The sequence below is a fragment of the Thunnus thynnus genome, chromosome 20 (genome assembly GCF_963924715.1).
Source record: "Thunnus thynnus chromosome 20, fThuThy2.1, whole genome shotgun sequence".
Lineage (NCBI taxonomy): Eukaryota > Metazoa > Chordata > Actinopteri > Scombriformes > Scombridae > Thunnus > Thunnus thynnus.
Window position 1 is genome coordinate 5,817,547 of NC_089536.1, and position 18,734 is coordinate 5,836,280.

The 18,734-nt window shown below is 37.1% G+C and overlaps 1 protein-coding gene across 1 annotated transcript; it reads right to left on the reverse strand.

Moving 5' to 3' along the window:
- Positions 1-284: 284 nt before the first annotated feature.
- tap2t (transporter associated with antigen processing, subunit type t, teleost specific) lies at positions 285-17,250 on the reverse strand. The gene is made up of 12 exons (XM_067576063.1): positions 17,130-17,250; positions 15,618-16,166; positions 13,783-13,897; positions 13,528-13,658; positions 11,911-12,116; positions 10,554-10,751; positions 9,775-9,903; positions 9,464-9,655; positions 9,166-9,339; positions 6,788-6,947; positions 5,500-5,636; positions 285-1,858 (listed from the first exon to the last, which is right to left on the reverse strand). Exons 2-12 carry the CDS (start codon positions 16,120-16,122, stop codon positions 1,664-1,666), a joined length of 2,142 nt encoding a protein of 713 aa, XP_067432164.1. The 5' UTR covers positions 16,123-16,166; positions 17,130-17,250; the 3' UTR covers positions 285-1,663.
- Between the last annotated feature and the right edge of the window lie 1,484 nt (positions 17,251-18,734).

Below are 18,734 nucleotides of genomic sequence, written 5' to 3' on the forward strand. Positions count from 1 at the left end.
TGTGTCTTTCTTCTTGTTCCTTCTGTTGGGTGTTTGAGCTTCTCTGTGCAGTTTGGAGGAGGAACGTTTCTCTGAGCTCACTTTAAAGTCTCAGATTAACACGTGGACCTACGAGCATGATTTGTGACATCACAACTAGTTTGGAGCCAATCCTGGTTCATTATGCAACTTAAACAAGTGTGATGTGGAAACTTGAAACTTCCAGAGCACAAACACTGAGAATTGACTTTACAGTGAAGGTGGAGACATCATAATTAAACTAGAAAAACCATATTAGACACAAATTAATAATCAATGTAGAGTGTTTATATGTCTTAAAACATTTTTAAAACATCTTAAAACAACATCATGATGGTAAAGACATTCCTCCACCTGCAAAATTTAAATCTTTTTTTCTGTTACAGACAAAAAACACATTTTTAATGACTGAGAACAAAAGTGCATTAAAAGAAAACTCATAATTGATGAACTCACTGGAACATTAGAGGTTCATTTAAAGTAAACTTTTAACATCAATCTGATGTGTCTGTTGTCATGGTGACATAACTGTTCTCTGGTCAGTCTGATGACATCCAACTCTGAGATCTTTACGACAGACAAGTAAAAACATAAATAATACTCATATTTGGCAAACATGAAACATGCATGTTCCTACCCCTTCATATAGATAATTTTTGCACAAACAAATATCCTCACACCGCACATGATGAAAAACAAGCAGGTTACCAGGTGAGGAGAATTATTTACACATTTCAGTCACCCAGTTTTAAGCATATGTACAAACTAAGGATGTCAACAGTTAATCGCTTAACTGCCAAGAATGTTTTTGACCGGTTACTCATGTCAGTCTACAGGTTAATTTGCATACACACTCCGCTAACAGCTAGACAGTGATTTGTTCACAATATCTTCTTCTACATGGAGTGTTGCATTATGGGTTGTGTGTAGCATTAATGTTGCTAGGAAAGTGTCCTAAAGTCTGTTTACAGTGAGAGTGTTAGGGTCAGTCACCCCTAAAAGTATTTTGTTAGTCCAGTTTAACCCGCAGGAGTTTCTGAAGACTCGTGTCACATGTTTTTCTGCCACGGAGGAAATAAATTCATGACAAGTGAAAACAAATCCAAAGCGTCTTTAGACGTCTCTACTGCAGAAACGGAATATGTCAAGCTGCCAAATACCACCGGACAGATGATAGGGAGCTCAAAAAGATAAACAAGCAGCCTTGTAAATGCTAACTGCCGGAGAAAATAATTTGTTTACCACTTCCAAGAGCCTGGCAGGAGAGTGTGTCAGTATGTAACTATGCTATGATGTAAGTTATATTCAAAAAGTAATGTTATTTTTAAAAAAACAGCTGGTGGAAAAGGGGGGGAGTCATCTTATAAGCAGGGTCGTATTATCATTTATATTTATACCTTGAGCCCGAGTACCTTATGCCATTGAGAGCTACTGTGACTAAACTCATTTAAAACACTTTGAGGAGAAGAAGGATGAGCTAAAAGTCAGGCTAACGTTAGCTCTGACCGCCGACTGTCGGACAGCTCTCACAAACGAAAAATACGTCACAACTTTTCTTAAAAATTAACCGGTTAGTCATCGGTTAATGGGTGTCGGCCCGTCGAAAGCAAAACTAACCGAAATTAGCACAAACTGAGCCTTTTTCTCAGCTGACTGAAGAGAACAGTTCCTCTTTCTGACGATAGTAGCGTCCTCTCTTGGCCATGAGCTGTTCGTCAGTCCCCTCCTCCACGACTACGCCCTTCTCCATGAAGATGATGTGATCTGCCTTCTCCACAGTCTTCAGCTGATGAGCCACCACCAGAACTGTCCGACCACAAGACAGAAACTCCTGCAGCACCTGAGATACAGAAACCAACAGTGAAATGCCAAGTTACGGATATCTGTATCTGGATATCTTGTCTGGAAATGTAAAAAAGGAGGTCTACATGCACCACCAAAAACGCTGTCAGATCGAGGAGGTTAAAACTCCTGCAACACTTGTTATACATAAAACCAACACCTGACCTGATGAAAAGATGTTCTTTAAGTGTTGCTTTTTGACTTCTTCAGATTATTTCTCTTCTCCGTGCACGTTGGATTTAAGTGAAGTTGTGCCAGTAATCCCTACTTTGATGCTGGTATCAAATTTTCATGCTACATTTGTGGCCAAAAATATCACAGTAAATGGTATTATCACAATAATAATCAAACTTTTCTGACTATTAGTGCTACAATACAGTTAAATTAGGATATGCTTTATTTCACAGGTTCTTTCATTTCATACAAATTTCCTGGAAATTTTCTGTGTAATTTGAAAGTATTAAATGGTTGATTTTTAGGACATTTTATAGAAAGGGTGGTGCAATTTGGTAAAAATTCTAAGAAATGGTTTAGTATTTAAGTTCCAACTCATATTTGGATTCATATTAATAATAATGATCATGTTAATTTTCAAAAAATTCTTTATAAATTAGACTCTTAACAATTCTGAAGCAGACACAAAATACTCAGTGTAGTTTTGTGTCAAACTATAAATGTCTTAAGAATTAACAGTTACACAGCAGCTACTTTTAGGAAATTGTTGAAAAAATGTCCTGGACATTAGTAGAAAGTAAGGGGTCTCTGATATAAAAATGATGATTACACTGTATATGTGTGCTACTATTTTACATAGATCATGATGAATTGTTCCTGTCTTGTACTGCAACTCTGCAACATCAGCAGACTCATCAGCTACAGTTAAAGGAAGTTTTAAATTATGTTTGTAGAGAGGAAGATGTAGAAATGAAAATTCGTTGGAAAAAAGGGTGAGACATGTCATCTGGGCATCAGTTGGGCAAGATGGCTCCTGGACAGGAGAACTGAAAACAGACATGACGTTATCTATAAGTCTGTATTTTGATAGATTAAGAAAAGAACTGTAACGCCCGCTTAAGGTGTATAAAACCCTGTTGTAGGCGCTCCTCTGGGAGCCTTTTTCTTTGTAACCTCATCCTGTGTGTTGCATTGTGAAACGTTCCTTCTTGTACAAGAAAATAAATTCTGTTAAATTTTGATGCTTCGGCTCTGGTCTCTATTGTTTAATGGTCATTAAGAAGAAATTTTGTCTGTAAAATTATTACTTACATTGCTATAACAACCTATTATGCTTATATATTGTTTGACACACAAAACTACACCTCTGTTGATGAAGTGTTAAGAATCTAAGTTATTAATGATTTTATGAATTAAGAACTACAACCCAAATATAAACCAACTTAACACTTTTTTCCCCATTTCTCTTAGCAAATTGCACCACCCTTTCTGTAAAATGTCCTAAAATGTGCCTTTAAATATCTGCAAATTACACAAAACACTTCCAGGAAATTAGTATAAAATTAAAGAACCTGTAAAATAAAGCATTACCTTAAATTACTTTTCACAATGATTGCTTTGGGCTTAATCAAACCGAACAAACTGAACAGAGTACTATATATTGCTGCATCCTGCAAATTAAGTGACACAAAAACACAAAAAACACCACAAACAAAAGCCGGCTGGTTGTTTAAAGTTTGAGACAGTTGACTTGAGATGACTTAAATGTCTCTTTCTCTGAGATTCTATGCATATCCTGATTTGTGTTGGATATTAATTGTTAAAGAACCTGCACTTGTAATCACTGTATCTACAATATTTCACCTCTCAGACTTTCATGAATTGAATTTTAGTGTGTGACATGTTTGGATTCTTTCACAGTCAGAGTTTGTTATCCCACCATCTGTTTATAATACTTTCTGAAGAGCAAAAATGTTAATAGTTAAAAAACAGTAACATTAGAACATAAACACTGTAGCACCACCCGCCTGTCTGTACACCACCTCCACATGAGTACTAACAAACACCACAGAGGAGCTGGTTGTCTGGTTCTGCTGTCCCTGTTTGATGCGTTAAAAAGGCGCATTTTCTTGTGGTTTCTCAAAATAAAACAGCTAATAAAGACGGGAGAACTGTGTTGTGTTCATGATGTCCTCTGAAAACGGCGGTAAACACGGTAATGACTAATGGAAATGGTTTGAGGTATTGTTTAGTGTAAAAATGGTATAAAGGCTCTAATCTGGACCCCATTTAAAAATGCAGTGTTCTTGTAAGGTCTGCACTCAGATATCTTTAGCCAAGGAAGGGTTAGAGAGAGAGTGACCTTTTAACCTTTTCGGTGGGGTTTTTTTCTTGGGAATGCAGATGGTATTTACACCTGGTTAAGATCTAATCACAAAGCGACACAGACCACCTCCAGATGTGGTCTGATAGCATTCCCACTTTGCATTCAAAGCCCTGGAGGCTTAAATTTATGCAAAACGGAAAACAGGAGTTTTCTTTATTTCTTTTTGTCTCTGTGCTCTGCTCACTGGTTTGAAGTAGGCAGGACTCAACAACAGGATGCAACAATCAGGATTCAGCAGTATTTACATCTGCTGATGTTGCCCGACCACCATCCATCAAATCTGGCAGTCTGGATAGAACAGACTGACTGACTTTCTGAGGGTTAAAGAAGTTTCTTCTTTCTCCAAACTTAAACTTAAATTGTTGTTTATTTAGTCCTGAATGTTTAATGTTAAAGAGACATTTCTGCAGCAAAATCACTGGCACGCAACAGAAAAGTCTGTTTTGTTTAACAGTTTTTTCCGTCTATTCAATGTTTCCTTTAGCCAAAACTAAATATACAGTTTAATCTATAAAACCTCTTTCATACCTCTCTGTCATCTCTCATATAAACTCTGTGAAGAAAAGATAACAGAGGCAAATATATCCACTCAAGATCTATATTTTAAATATTTAATAATTTGTATATTTTTTAATTGTTTTAACTTTTGTGCTCTATGTTTTTCACCTGTTTTTACTTTGTATTTATATAATCTGTTTGTGTATTGGTGTCCTATGTTTCACTGTATATTCCCAAACCAACTGGGGACAAATAAACCTTGCGGTGGTTTTGTCAGTTAATATTTCCAAGAATAAACTTTCAAATTCAGTTTTTTTGGTGCTTTTTTCCCCCCTTATCTAGATAATATATCCAGATATAAATCACATGTTAATACCATGGCTTGTCATCAGATCTCAGCCAGGTGTGAATGCAATCTGTAGAGTTTGGCCACAACAACAAAAAAACAAGTTTAAAGGTCATCTTACTCCACCTCTTCCTGCTATCTGTAAAAAAGCGACAGGTAGTAGGCGGCGTATCTTCCCTCGTAAGATGTTACTTAAAAATAGATGATGTACGTCCTTGTAGCAAGAAGGAAATGTGCTGCTTAGTTCAAGGTGTTGGAACACGTTTGTTGAGAAGTCCGGCAGCTCCGCCTACCTAATCTGCATATTGAGACCCGATCGCAATATGGACTGAATTGAGATAACACTTCATAACGTATCCAGATTCAGATTGCGTCTGGTGTAAATAGGATAACTGTAATGGAAAAATATAATAATCAATGAGCTCCTGTTATGTTATGACCATGTTTTACTTACAGTGTGCTGTGCGTCAACATCCAGTTTGCTGGTGGCCTCGTCCAGTATGATGACCTGCGGATCTCGAACCAGAGCTCTGACGATGGCGATGCACTGCTTCTGTCCGCCTGAAAGCTTGCCACCACATTCTCCTATATCTGTGAACGATAACAATGGATATATTGATTATAGATTATTCAAACTGTTGAAGCATGAACCCATTCCTGCCGTCCCGTTTTTCAGTCAATCATTAAATTATCACCAAAACAGTTACTTTCTGCATTGTGGCCTTTCATCGCTGCCCGTCAGCTATAAACAAAGACTTTCCCCTCATCGAATCACGTCTGCCACGACCATGTCTGTTAAAAGTTAATGTTAAACTACTTTTCCAACTCTGTCTGTTATTGTATGAGTGGTGGATCAGAGTGGGTCATAACACATTCCTCGGGACTACAATCTCCTCTCCCCTGAAATGGGAGGACAACTTGAAAAAAGCTAACCAAAGACTATTCTTTTTAAGACAGATAAGGATCCACACTCAGCGGACAGGTTTTTACATTTTAAAGGACTCCTCAGACCCAACAAACCTTCTATTCAATCATCCCCCTTCAGGTAAAATACTCCGCAGTAAAAAAAACAGAACATCTCGCTTCCATAGTAGCACTTACCCTGAAACAACTGGTTGTATAACAAACACGTTAACATGTCACTTTAAGGCCATGGGCTGTATGGCTGCTGTAAGGTTGATTAAGGTTGATGCAGCTGTCTGTGTTTATCCACACATGATGTTACTATCTCTGTTGTACATTTACAGACTTACAGTAAGTATTTTCTGTCTGTTAACTGCTGTTTTTTTACTGTGTAATGTTTACAAATCAACAAATTCCTACAAAGTAAGTTTATTAAACATATGAAAATATCTCTAGCATAAGTGTATTTTCATTTGTTTAAATGTCCTTATACATTAGTCCAAAAACATTATATGTAATGACTTAACTCTTGCATTAAAGGGACTATTAACACACCAAAACACCTACATACTAAGGCACCTTAATTAGATTAAATGGACAATAAAATCAGTAATGAAACAATGACAATAGACAGTTAACTTTATCTTAGACTCCTATCCTAGAATGATTAAATTAAATGAATTATTAGATTAAATGATGATTAAAAAATATAACTATTTGTAGCATTCAGAACTGATTGGTTTTAATGGTTCCTGCATTAAAAAAGTTTTATTTTAGCACAATTAATGCCCAACTATAGTAATCTATTTGTACTCTTTATGTGTGTGACACCTGTGTACCTGTGTCATATTCATCGTCCAGCTCAGAGATGAAGGCATCAGCGTTGGCCTTCTTTGCAGCTTCTTTCACCTTCTCTATAGTGCAGTCCTTCAGGCCGTATCCAATGTTGTATCTCAGTGAGCCAGAGAACAGCACAGGATTCTGGGATACCACGGCCACCTAAAAGAAATGAAGTTGAAACACATATTAGCATCAGTGCAGCGCTGGTGGACAGGATCATTATTTATGGAGTAAATATAGTGCAAATATGATGTTTTAGCAAATGTAAATCAGATTTGGTGAAGACCAACTGCCTGAGTCACAGATCTGCAGGTTTGTATTTCTCAATTCATTTTTAGCACAAAGTCTCTTGATTGAAGGAAACGTGTTCAACAAGCTGATCCTTATGTCAGGTTTTTTTCCAGATCGCTGCATCTAACTGAACCAACTGTTACAGGAGTGGAAGAAATAATCTGCACTCACAAAACTCACAGTGTTTTATACATTTGAACAAAGGGGATTAAAACAGCCAAAAACATTTCAGTCTTCATATTCTCACACTGAGAAGCTCACTGAAGAAGCCTTGAGGCCGAGAGAAGGGAATAAATTAGCAGGAGAACTTTTCAAATGAGACGAGCCTTTAGGCATAGAAACAGAAAACCAACAGAAACCTCCTCTTATGACGAGTAACACCAGATTAATACACTAAATATGCTTTTTTGTTATGTTATAATGTTTGTAGCAGTTTGTTAACAAGTAAAACCAGATGCAAATAAACAGTGTATAGCTCCTTTTTATCTGAATTGTATTAGTGTTAATATTGTTTCTTGACACATCTGTGTTTCTTTTTGCAGAGTGGGAGATATCACAGCTGTCAGAAATTCCTGATATTGCAACTCTGACAGGAACAGTTTTTCCCACTTGGCTGCTTGTAATTACAATCTATATATACATGACTTGAATGCAACATTCGTGCAACACTGGTACCAGTATGAGCTTTGGATTAATAGACATGACGCAGTGCTTTTGTAACCGGGTTTCTCGTTTACACAACAGTTAAGAATTCAGTTTTTTGAAGAAAGCCGACTGTAACTTGGTTACTGAAGTGCATATAAACACACTGCTGGATGATGATACAGTGAATGGAACAGTTGTCATTGTTTAGTTTAATGTATTTCATCTATACTTTATCTATTGCTGTTAAATTGTGTTTGTATTTTATGTCTTGTTTGTATTGTGAAGCATTTTGTGACGACTGATCTAGAAAGGTTTTTAATAAATAAACTTCACTTACGACAATCTACACAAAAAAAAGACAAAAGTAGAAATACTGCCTCCTGGTGGTATTCTTCTGCCAACCAAAGTTGCAGTTTACATCCATGTCTGTCCAGACTCATATAATATTTGTAGTGAAGACTTTGAAGGAATTTAATAAAAAGGTATTAAGTGTGTTTTCCTTCTATGTGTTCACATGTTTGGCCAATAAAGTTGATTCTGACAGAACACATAGTTGTAGCCATGACAGTAGACGATGCTTCAGATATGGATGTCGCTGCAAAGAAACTACAAATTCTAAAACGAGGATGTTTCACACACATCTTCAACCCGGCAGCACAGAAGATCTAAACAATCACCACAGTTTCAAGATGGGAACCCGAGATTAGTGTCAACAGTTCAGTATCTGAGCAAATGTGAAATATGGTCACGATCTCCCCCTCAGCTCCTGAGTTATGGCGTTGAATAACGGCCAGAAAAGTGTTTTTGCAGAACATTATGATGTCACAGAGAAGTTGACCTTTGACCTTTTGGATATAAAATATCATCACTTCATTATTTTATCCTATTAGACATTTGTGTGAAACTTTGAATTCTTGAGTTATTAACCTTAACCAGCCAAAAACGTGGTTTGTGAGGTCATGGTAACCTTTTGACCTTTGACTCCCCAAATTCTAATCAGTTCATCCTTGAGTTCAAGTGGATGTTTGTGCCAGATTTAACGAAATACAAGATTTTTGAGAGCGATTCCAAATTTGAGAGTTTAAATAATCTGATATATGATGAAATATTGACCGATATACATTTTCTTTAAACAACCAAAAACATTTTTTGATAAAAATTTTTTGATAAGGTTCCTTTAAATTTGTTTTTTTAACAATGGTGGCTGTAAAATGTGCTGGGCAGGAAGTCTTACAGTTAAAAAACTGGTGACGCTGTTTCAAGACATATCTTCAGCATTTCTGTGATTCAGTTTCTTGTAATTTATTGGCTGGTTTATACACCGACACAACATAATATATCTGCGATGAGCCAATTAGTCAAAATACTGGTTGTTCTCTAATTCCTACATGATTTTATTTGGGGCAGTGATTTAAGCCTCCTTCCACCGAGTCGACTGTACCTTTCGATGGAAGTATTTGTGTTTGTAATGGTGCAGTGGCTCTCCATCCAGCAGGATCTGTCCCTCCTGAGGTTCATACAGCCTCTTCAGGAGGCTGACACAGGAAGTCTTTCCGCTGCCCGATGGACCCACCAGTGCTGTCATCTTCCCTGGCTTCAGCTCCATAGAAACTGACTGCACAGAACACGTTAACAATGTAATGATCCACTGACCAACTGTGGATTAATGTTTAACACTACTCTAAATGCAATGATAGAATAGGACACTGTGTTAAACTTAAAGCCTGTTAAACAGTTACCTTCAGTGCAGGTTTATCTTGAGGAGATGACGGGTAGGTGAAGGTAACATTTTGGAAAACAATTCCTCCCTGCAGCGTCTTAGGAGCCAAATCTCCCTCCTTCTTACATTTCGGTGTTCTGTCAAGATAGCCGAACACTTTGGAAATGACTCCAACTGTTGACACGGTCTCTCCAATACAATACAAAATTTCCTGTGACAAAAACAAGCAATCTTCATCAATAAAAACAGCATTATATATATACACAGTATTTTACAACTCAAATACAAAGAGGAGATTCTGCAGTGTGTAATATTTGTAGCTCATCTCACCCTTAAATTGTTTGACATGGGCTTCTGGTACAAGAAAAAGGACACGAGACTACCGATGCTGAGCTGACCGGAGGAGATGAGACTGCGGGCCTGTAACAGCATAATTATCTTTATCCCCGGACTCACCATCTGAATTAAAAGAGCACAGAGACAGAAATGAATCAACTTACAAAACGTACTAAACGACAGAAATCACACATGCTCCTGAAAACACCAAATAGAAACATGATTTGAGCAGCACAAAGATACGGAGGCCCAATCCTGCCAAGAAAGAAAAGAACTCACATACAGTAAGTCAAAATTATGAAATACTCTATTACTACTACTCTAAGGTCTCTTTGTAGTTTAGTTCATTTGGTCTGAATAAAAAGGAAAAAAATAAACACTTTTGCATTTTCATTCTGGTCCGGTTCATGTTCAGCAGTGTTCATTTCATCAATGGAAGCCATGACAAAAAATATTTGTTGACAACCTTTTTTTCACAACAAAAAAACAAACTAAAACTAAATAAAAAGCAACCTTTGAAAATCAGAACTATGATGAAATATAATAAATTTATAATAAAATGAAAAAAGTGAAACGGACAAATAAACTGACTTAATAACTGCTTTGATGCAAAGTCTTATTTCATGATCTGCATGCATATTTTTATTTTCACCATTTCTAATTTTTCATATTCTCTTTGTCCTCTTGGTTGAAATGGGCTTCCATACTTGTGACATTACAATTAATTAAAAGCTGTCTTTTAACTTCCTTGATAAGTCATTTAACAATCTTACCCTCCGTATTAAGAGGAAAACTGCACTGTAGATTCCTGACTGTCTCTTGATAGAGCCCATCTGGTCCAGAGCCTTATTATACCTCCTCAGTTCATCTGTCTCTGCTTTAAAGCTGCGGACTGTTTGGATCCCGCTGATGGTCTGGTGGGCCAGATCTTTGTTCTGAGCGTGGCATTCCTGGATCTGGTCTTTCAGCTCCTGTTTCACAAAGAAAACAAGACGGACTCAGTGGACAAAGAGCTGCACATGAGCAGACTGATGCTTCTTCTTGACATGTGCTGCAAGTCATTTCCTTCTTCCTTCCTTCCATCTTTCATGTCACTCTTCAATTCAGTTCTTCACTTGCTGTTCTTTCATATTGTTTGGTACAGTTCATTAACCTCCATCTGGGAATATGAGGTGTTAAGTGGATGTGGGAACATCTCTTTAACACCTGGGGTGCTGCTCATGCCTCCTCAGGTGATCAGGAAATCAGCTCAGGACTTTCCCTTATCTCTGTTCAGAGGGAGGAGTGAGGAGCGATCCCTAAGGAGGCTTGAGCGAGAACAAACCAATACAATCCTTCACAGAAGTCTGAAACTGCATCACAACAGCAATGCAGTTTTATACAGAAGAGGATAAAATACATAACAAAACCAACTCTCATATAACTCCCAATTTTTAGACTAAAAGACACAAGGAAACAGGAGGACACGAGGATATAAGTAAGCAAAACTAGGAGGCAAATGAGAAGCATCCCATGACCGAAGCAGCGTCTTTCAGTGTTAGAACTCCCCTTACTGGACGATGACAGAACTCTTGTCAGCTCAGTTGTGGTACACAGTAAGTTACTTCCTAGTCTGGTTAAAAGCTTATTACAAGCAGGCGAATGATAACTCTGTTGCAGATATGTTGCTGCTGAGCTCAGGGTTTCTGAAGGGTTCGCCAAGTTAAATTAAAGCCTTTTAAATACCACATGTTCAATACTTTATGACTTTTCATGACCTGCTGATACCGATACTGTGAGCTATTAACCTTATAAACACTGCTTAGACCTAGTTTGGCACTAAACTGAATGTAAACAGGCTGACCTCACTATAGACGACATTATAAACGATGATGTGACTGCTTAGTTTAGAAACAATGAACAAGCTACATAGTGATTATGAATCTTTAAGCTGAACTGAACAATTCCAATCAGCAAAGTGATTCATAATCTCAACCTTCGCTGGGAGAACTGTGTTTGAATGTATTGTTGAAGAAAAGCACGCTTGACTTGTGATGATGAAAAAACTGCTGTACTTCACAGAGGAATGATGTCAGCAACACAATACAACTTTTTCTACTGTTAAGAGGAGTCCAATCTCATCACACCTACCTTGGACAAGGTGATGTATTTGTTCTGTATTATGGCCAGGAGTGGCATCTCTATGCAGGTGAGCACAGTGAGCTCCCAGGACAGGCGTAACATCACAGTGAGCATGAGGAGGGTTTTGACTGTGCTGCGAACCAGCGCGTTGGCGTTCAGCGCGACTGTGCGGCCCATCCTGTCCACGTCTGAGTGCAGGCGGGAGGAAAGACGTCCTGCGTGTTGAGATGGAGGAAAGGTTAAAGTTCAAGAACATTAACTGGCAGCTAAGTCTCAATATTTTAACATTTGTTAGAGATTGTGGAGTAAAAGTCGAAACTGTTTATCAAATTGGTCCCATTTTTTAATTACCATTCATGAGAGGTTTATAATTTGTACTTTATTAATGGTTACTAAATCATTAAATGATGCTTTATAGATCAGTTATAATAGCCATTAATAACAATTAGGGCAATTAAATTATTTTCATTATCTGCCGATTATTTTCTCCATTAATCGATGAATCATTTGGTTTATAAAATGTCTGAGAATAGTAAAGATTGACTGTTATAAATTCCCAGAGTCAAAGGCGATGTCTTCAGACGTCTTGTTTTGTCCACCTATAGTTACCAATCACCAAAAGATATTCAGTTTACTATCATGTATCACAAGAAACATTAAATTATCACATTTGAGAAGCTGAAACCAGCTTGTTTTCTGCGTTTTTGCTTAAAAAAATGACTAAGATGCTAAAAATTGTTGCTGATAAATATTCTGTCGATTAAGGGTTGAAACTAACAATTATTTTAATTTTCATTATCGATGAATCTGCTGATTATTGTCTCGATTAATTGTTTACTCTATAAAACGTCTGATAATAGTGAAAAATGCCTCTATATATACTATTAGTATATATACTAATAATTTCCTACAACCCAAGGTAACATCTTCAAATGTCTTGTTCTGTCTGATCAACAGTCCAAAACCCAAAAGTATTCAATGTACAATTATATAAAAAGACAGAAAAGCAGCAAAGCTTCACATTTGAGAAACTGTAAGAAAAAAAAAGACAAAAACTGTTGATTGATTATCAAAATAGTTGCCAATTAATTGACTAATCGTTGCAGCTCTAATAACAACAACTTTTGGGTTCCCACGTTGGCCAAATGTATGTGGTTTAAGGCTGTTTGATTTGATTTGGACCCCTTAGTTCCAATAAAAGGAAATCTTAATGCTACATCATACAATAATATTTTAGACAATAGCGAGCTTCCAACTTTGTTTGGCTCTTCCCTGTTTCAACATGACAATGCCCTTGTGCCCACAGCCAGCTCCATAAAGAAATGGTTTTCCCAGTTTGGTGTAGAAGAACTTGAGCCAGGCTTTATCCCCCCAACATCAGTATTGGACCACACTGATGCTCTTGTGGCTAAATGGAAGCAAATCCCTGTAGCCAGGCTTCAAAATCTCATAGCAGCAGATTAATATGCAATGACATGTTCAACAACCACATATGGATGTACTGTTCATGTATCCACATACTAATGGCCGTGTAGGGCACCTTCTAAAAACAGATTTCTTTACCCACCATTATTATATTTCTTGAAATATAATAACAGTGACGTGTGTTTACTGTGTCCGTCTCACCAGGGTTGTTCTCGTCAAAGAAGTGAGCTTCCTGCTGCAGGAGGGTGTGGAATAGCAGATGCTTCAATCTCTTGTTCAGTCTAGCCAAGGAGCACATAAATATGCCTCCTCTCAAGCCAGAGAACAGAGCGCTGTTCATATGGAGACAGTGAAAATTATGTTTTTGTGATCAGACAGGTGATTGATTAGTCATTATGTTGTTGTTGTTATCAGGAGAACACAAAGGAAAATATACAAACAGTTTGGTTTCATTACCTTCCAAGAGAGACAAGAGTCAGCTGTCCGATCGCATAATAGAAATTTGAATGAAGAAATTGACCTCTTAGCATATCGATGACCTTCCCCTGATACCACGGGATAAATGTATCACCTGTTAGCAGAGATGAATGACACTGATTAGGTGAATAGGAATGATAACTTATATACTGTACAATGTTAATCCTACTTCTTACTGAAGTAATCGCTAAACTTTCTAACAAATATCTCATATTATTTCTGTTGCCTCAAAAATATCAGAGCTGTTTTTACTTTAACCACCATGTATTTTTAAATTCAAGGCTTGAAGCGTTTTCTCAGCCAGAAGAGAATCATGTTTTTCACGGTTTTCACCTTTTAGGACTAGTCTGGGGATATTCTGTAGTTTATTTAATGTTCCATGATAAGATCAAAAAACCAACAATGAATTGATCCAACTGTCTTATCTGTTTGTCTCTTGATGTCACATTGAACTCAAATTTCACAGTATTGCTTATCACAAATCGGCATTTCTTTGAGCTCTGTTTACACTGACAAATATTTCCAATGTTTGATCTGACAGCTGACATTTCTGACTTCACCTTGTACCTGAAAACTCAGCTGGAAAATCACAGCGTGTTGAAGTTTTTTGGATGTGTCTGAAAACATAACTTTTCTCTTTTTAAAACCGTATTAAAATATACAATAAATAATGTCAATGAACAAATCTTGCAGCACCTTTGCTCATCCTGAAAGCACTCACTTTTGTAAAATTATCCAACAGAAGTGTGTGAACAGCGAGGCTCTCCATTCCTCTGGACTCATATTTATTAACAGTTCTGCACTTAATTAGGCGAAATTTGGTTCCTCTTTGAGAATTATGTTTTAACCTTTGCTGCAAGAAAAAATCCTGTTCAGCCCACATTTTTAACTGTATTAGATTATAGAGACAACCTATATAACCTATATATGCATGTATCAGACTCACCACTTTAGTTACTAGGCTTGACCCAGGAATATAACCTCATCACTGTAATTTATACATGTTAATTGGTTCATATGTACCTTTTTCTGTTGTGTTGGATGTGATTGTTGATTGATTAATGTGTTTTTGTGTAACTTTGTGACACCTGTTGTTCGCTGCCATGTTGGCCAGGTCTCCTTTGTAAAAGAGATGATGTATCTCAAGAGACTTCCTGGTTAAACAGGTTAAAATGTTGATGTTTTGGGGTATTTTAGAATCTACATGTGTTAGTTGCATGTGTTAATTGTGGTTAGACTGATCCTATTCGTTTTATTTCACTTATTTGGGGATTTAACAGCTACTGGGTTGTTTTAAGGAGTTCTAAGTGTCTTTACGATGTAATATGTTGTATGATTGTATTGGAATGAATTGTATTTTATGACTGCCATGTTTCACTGTGATATTGTGATGTACTTTGAGACATATTTTGTGTAATTTGTTTTATGTTGTTTGTCTGTATTCATTGTTATAGCTGCCTTTCTTTGCCAGGACGCTCCTGAAAAAGAGATTTTTAATCTCAATGAGGATTTCCTTCACTAGAACGTTAAATGTATATTAGTCCACAGCTGGAGACAGTCCCGAACAAACGCACTATTTACTAACACAGGAGAAAATATCTCGAGACGGACGAACACATTGTTGGTCTTGGTCTTTTCATGGGATTTGTTGACAGTAAGAAAAATACAGAATAATGTCGTCCTTATCCTTTAACGGTTTTTCTATTATCTTGCAAATGTATAACTGTAAAGTTAATGCTTTGTAAAATGCTATCAGGTCATGTATGCAGGTAAACCATAACATATACTATAGAATGTCAATGTTTCACACTCACAGATGACACCTAAGATGAGGAAACTGAAAGCTGCAATCAGGTAAAGGACATCCGGTCTGAAGTATTTTAACACCCTCATAAGCAACCGCCTAGTATCCAGGTTCTGGTCGTCCTTTTTCATCTTTCCATCACCGCAGAGGCCTTTTTCCCAAATCATACAGGCCATTAACGAGGACAAGGGGCCCAGGAGCAGCATGCTGAGGTTAGGAGTCGGTCCGGTGTAAGGCTCCGAGGGAGGCGCCATGAGTATCCGTCCACTTTCAAACGCAGGAGAGAGAAGGCAGAGGAGCGCTACCAACCTGCGGAGCACAGCCTCGGGCTTTCCATCAGTCAGTGTAAGAGTGAAAAAATGCAGAGCGGCCCACTTTACCGCCCCAAAGGCCCACACACCTGCCAGTCCACCACAGCTGGAGCACTCCAGCAGCACCAGTCCAGCCCACAGTGCCGAACTCAGCACCATATCAAAAAAAAGGATGAATGATCCGCATACTGCCACTTCCCTCATTTTCCTTTGGTAGACGGACAGACTGCAAGAAGCTGAATCTGATCCTGAAACACACATATTAAAGTTATAAAGTCTACTGATTACATAGATCATCCTAGTGATCACTTTATGCTGGTGGTACTGCATCAAATACTGCATAGTATACTATACTAAATACTGCAAGTAAAGCAAAAGTCCTGCAAACTGTAGAAGTACAGCAGTATTGGGAGCAAAATGTACTTAAACATAAAAAAGTAAAAGTACTCATTGGAGGTGTGTGAGACACAATGTGTAAGAAGCACTTCAATGATGCAGCTGTTTGAGATAATGTTAATTTTACCTAATTTATATACTTTGGGGTTTTTAATCTGTAACAATACATTATATTTTCTGAGGTTATTATGCTTTGTAGGCAGTGGTGGAAAGTAACTGAGTGCATTTACTCAAGTACTGTACTTAAGTACAGTTTTGAGGTACTTGTACTTTACTTGAGTATTTCCATTTGATGCTACTTTATACTTCCACTCCATCACATTTCAGAGGGAAATATTGTACTTTCTACTCCACTACATTTATTTGACAGCTTTAGTTACTTTTCAGATGAAGATTTGGCACAATAGATAATATAACAAGCTTTTAAAATACAACACATTGTTAAAGATGAAACCAGTGGTTTCCAACCTTTTTGGCTTTTGACGTCTTAGCTGACGTTTTCCACATGTTAAAATATCAACTACACCTGTGACGTTTTCCACATGTTAAAATATCAACTACACCTGTAACATGATATCATTTGAACTATCATAACTTCATAACGTTAGAATGAATCACAAGCTAACATCTGTTTAGCTTTTTGCACATACTGTAGCAAGCTAACTTAGCTGGTGTTACAACTTCAATATCACTTCGTAAAAAACATTTTAGGTCACTACTGTCCTTCCTGTTGTTTAACATTTAACTGGACAAACCTGTGGCACATTAATATGTCCATAAACTTACGGTTATCATACATAATTTGTGTGTCTTACCGAGTATTTCCCCTTTCAGTCGACGGTTGGTTAGCTGCTACTGGCTTTACTTTTAGTTTCATTTTCAGTTAAGACAAATCAGTAACAGTAACGGTCGTTTCGTTTATGACCACTTGATGTCGGTGTAAGCCATATTTTTTTGTCCTAGGGTGGCGAACTCATGACCCGCCCTACTCTGCCTCTGATTGGCTACTTCTCGTTGCCTTCGTTTGTTTGATTGGTTAGGTTTAGTCATGAGGACTGAGATTGGTTAGAGATAGGGTAAGAATATCAGGGTACGCCAATCAGAGACGGAGTAGGGCGGGTCATGACTTCCTAAGAAAAAAAAAAGACACGGACTGTACATGTTTAAACCATATAGTCCATACTGTCTATGGTTTCAATCATATTTTAACTCAATTTCCTCATTAAAAAATTTTTTTTTTTTACATGTTTTATGTATTTTATTATTTATGTTATCATTTGTATTTTGTTATTGTTATATATTTTCTAAAATATTTATTTTGTTATAATGATATAGTGGGCCTTTTGAATTTGAAGGACAGGTTTACAAATTTTCAAGTCTGTCTTAAAACAACAGTCAGGAGCCCGAATGAACATTGAAACATGTTTTTCTAGCTGTAATCATTCCTCCTGTTCATACTGACCATTAGAAGATCCCTTCATAATGCACTTACAGCGCAAGTGATGGGGGACAAAATCCACAGTCTTCCTTCTGTGCAAAGTTTATCTGACGCTAATATGAAGCTTTAGTTGTCCAAATGAGTCATATCAAGTAGATATCTTTCAACGTTACAGTCTTTTTAGTGCCAAAGTCCTTCTTTTTGTTACTATACTTCCACTGCAGCTCAACAGGGAAACACTGTCCGTGGAAACACAAAGAGGGAATCTGATGCTAAAAAGACTGTAAATGTGTCAGATATCCACTTGATATGACTAACTCAGACTGCTGAAGCCTCATATAAGCTTCACATCAACTTTTAAAGGACTGTGTGGACACACAGTGGATTTTGGCTTCTATCACTTACACCGAAAGTACATTTGAAGGATCTTTTAATAGCCATGTATGAACAGGAGGAATGATTACAGTGAGGAAAACCTCTTTCACTGTTCATATGGACACCTGACTGTTGTTTTAAACCGACTTGAAAATTGTGAACCTGTCCTTAAGTCTCTTTAAACTTTATCTTGTAGGATTGGTTCCAAAGTCAAACAGAATTTTTAGAGAGAGGAGAGAGGAGTTTTTTTGGGTTTTTTAATTTATTCTAATTGAGGGTCTGAGGATAAAGGATGTTGAATGCTGTATAGATTATAAAACCCCCTGACGCAAATTCGTGATATTAGATAACATAAATATATATTGACTTAAGTATCCTTAAACCAATCTTTGTAACAACAAAGCATGAAAATCTGCCATCCTGTTGGAAGACATTGTGAGACCCATTTTATATATATATATTTCAATTGTATGTTTTGTAATTTCATAGCTGCTATGTATTTATTTTCTCTGATATTTCCCTGTTTTGCATTATTCTAAAAAAACAAGAATAGTCTGATAACACAAAAAAATATGAGAAACAAGGTTTTTGTTATTTGTTTTACCTT

Bases quoted from the DNA above. Each gene is read 5' to 3' on its own strand.
- tap2t (XM_067576063.1), bottom strand. From the start codon at position 16,122: ATGAGGGAAGTGGCAGTATGCGGATCATTCATCCTTTTTTTTGATATG. The intron at 13,898-15,617 runs GTGAGTGTGAAA...CTCTGCTAACAG, and splicing joins CCTCATCTTAGGTGTCATCT to GTGATACATTTATCCCGTGG. The intron at 12,117-13,527 runs GTGAGACGGACA...CTCAACACGCAG, and splicing joins CTTTGACGAGAACAACCCTG to GACGTCTTTCCTCCCGCCTG.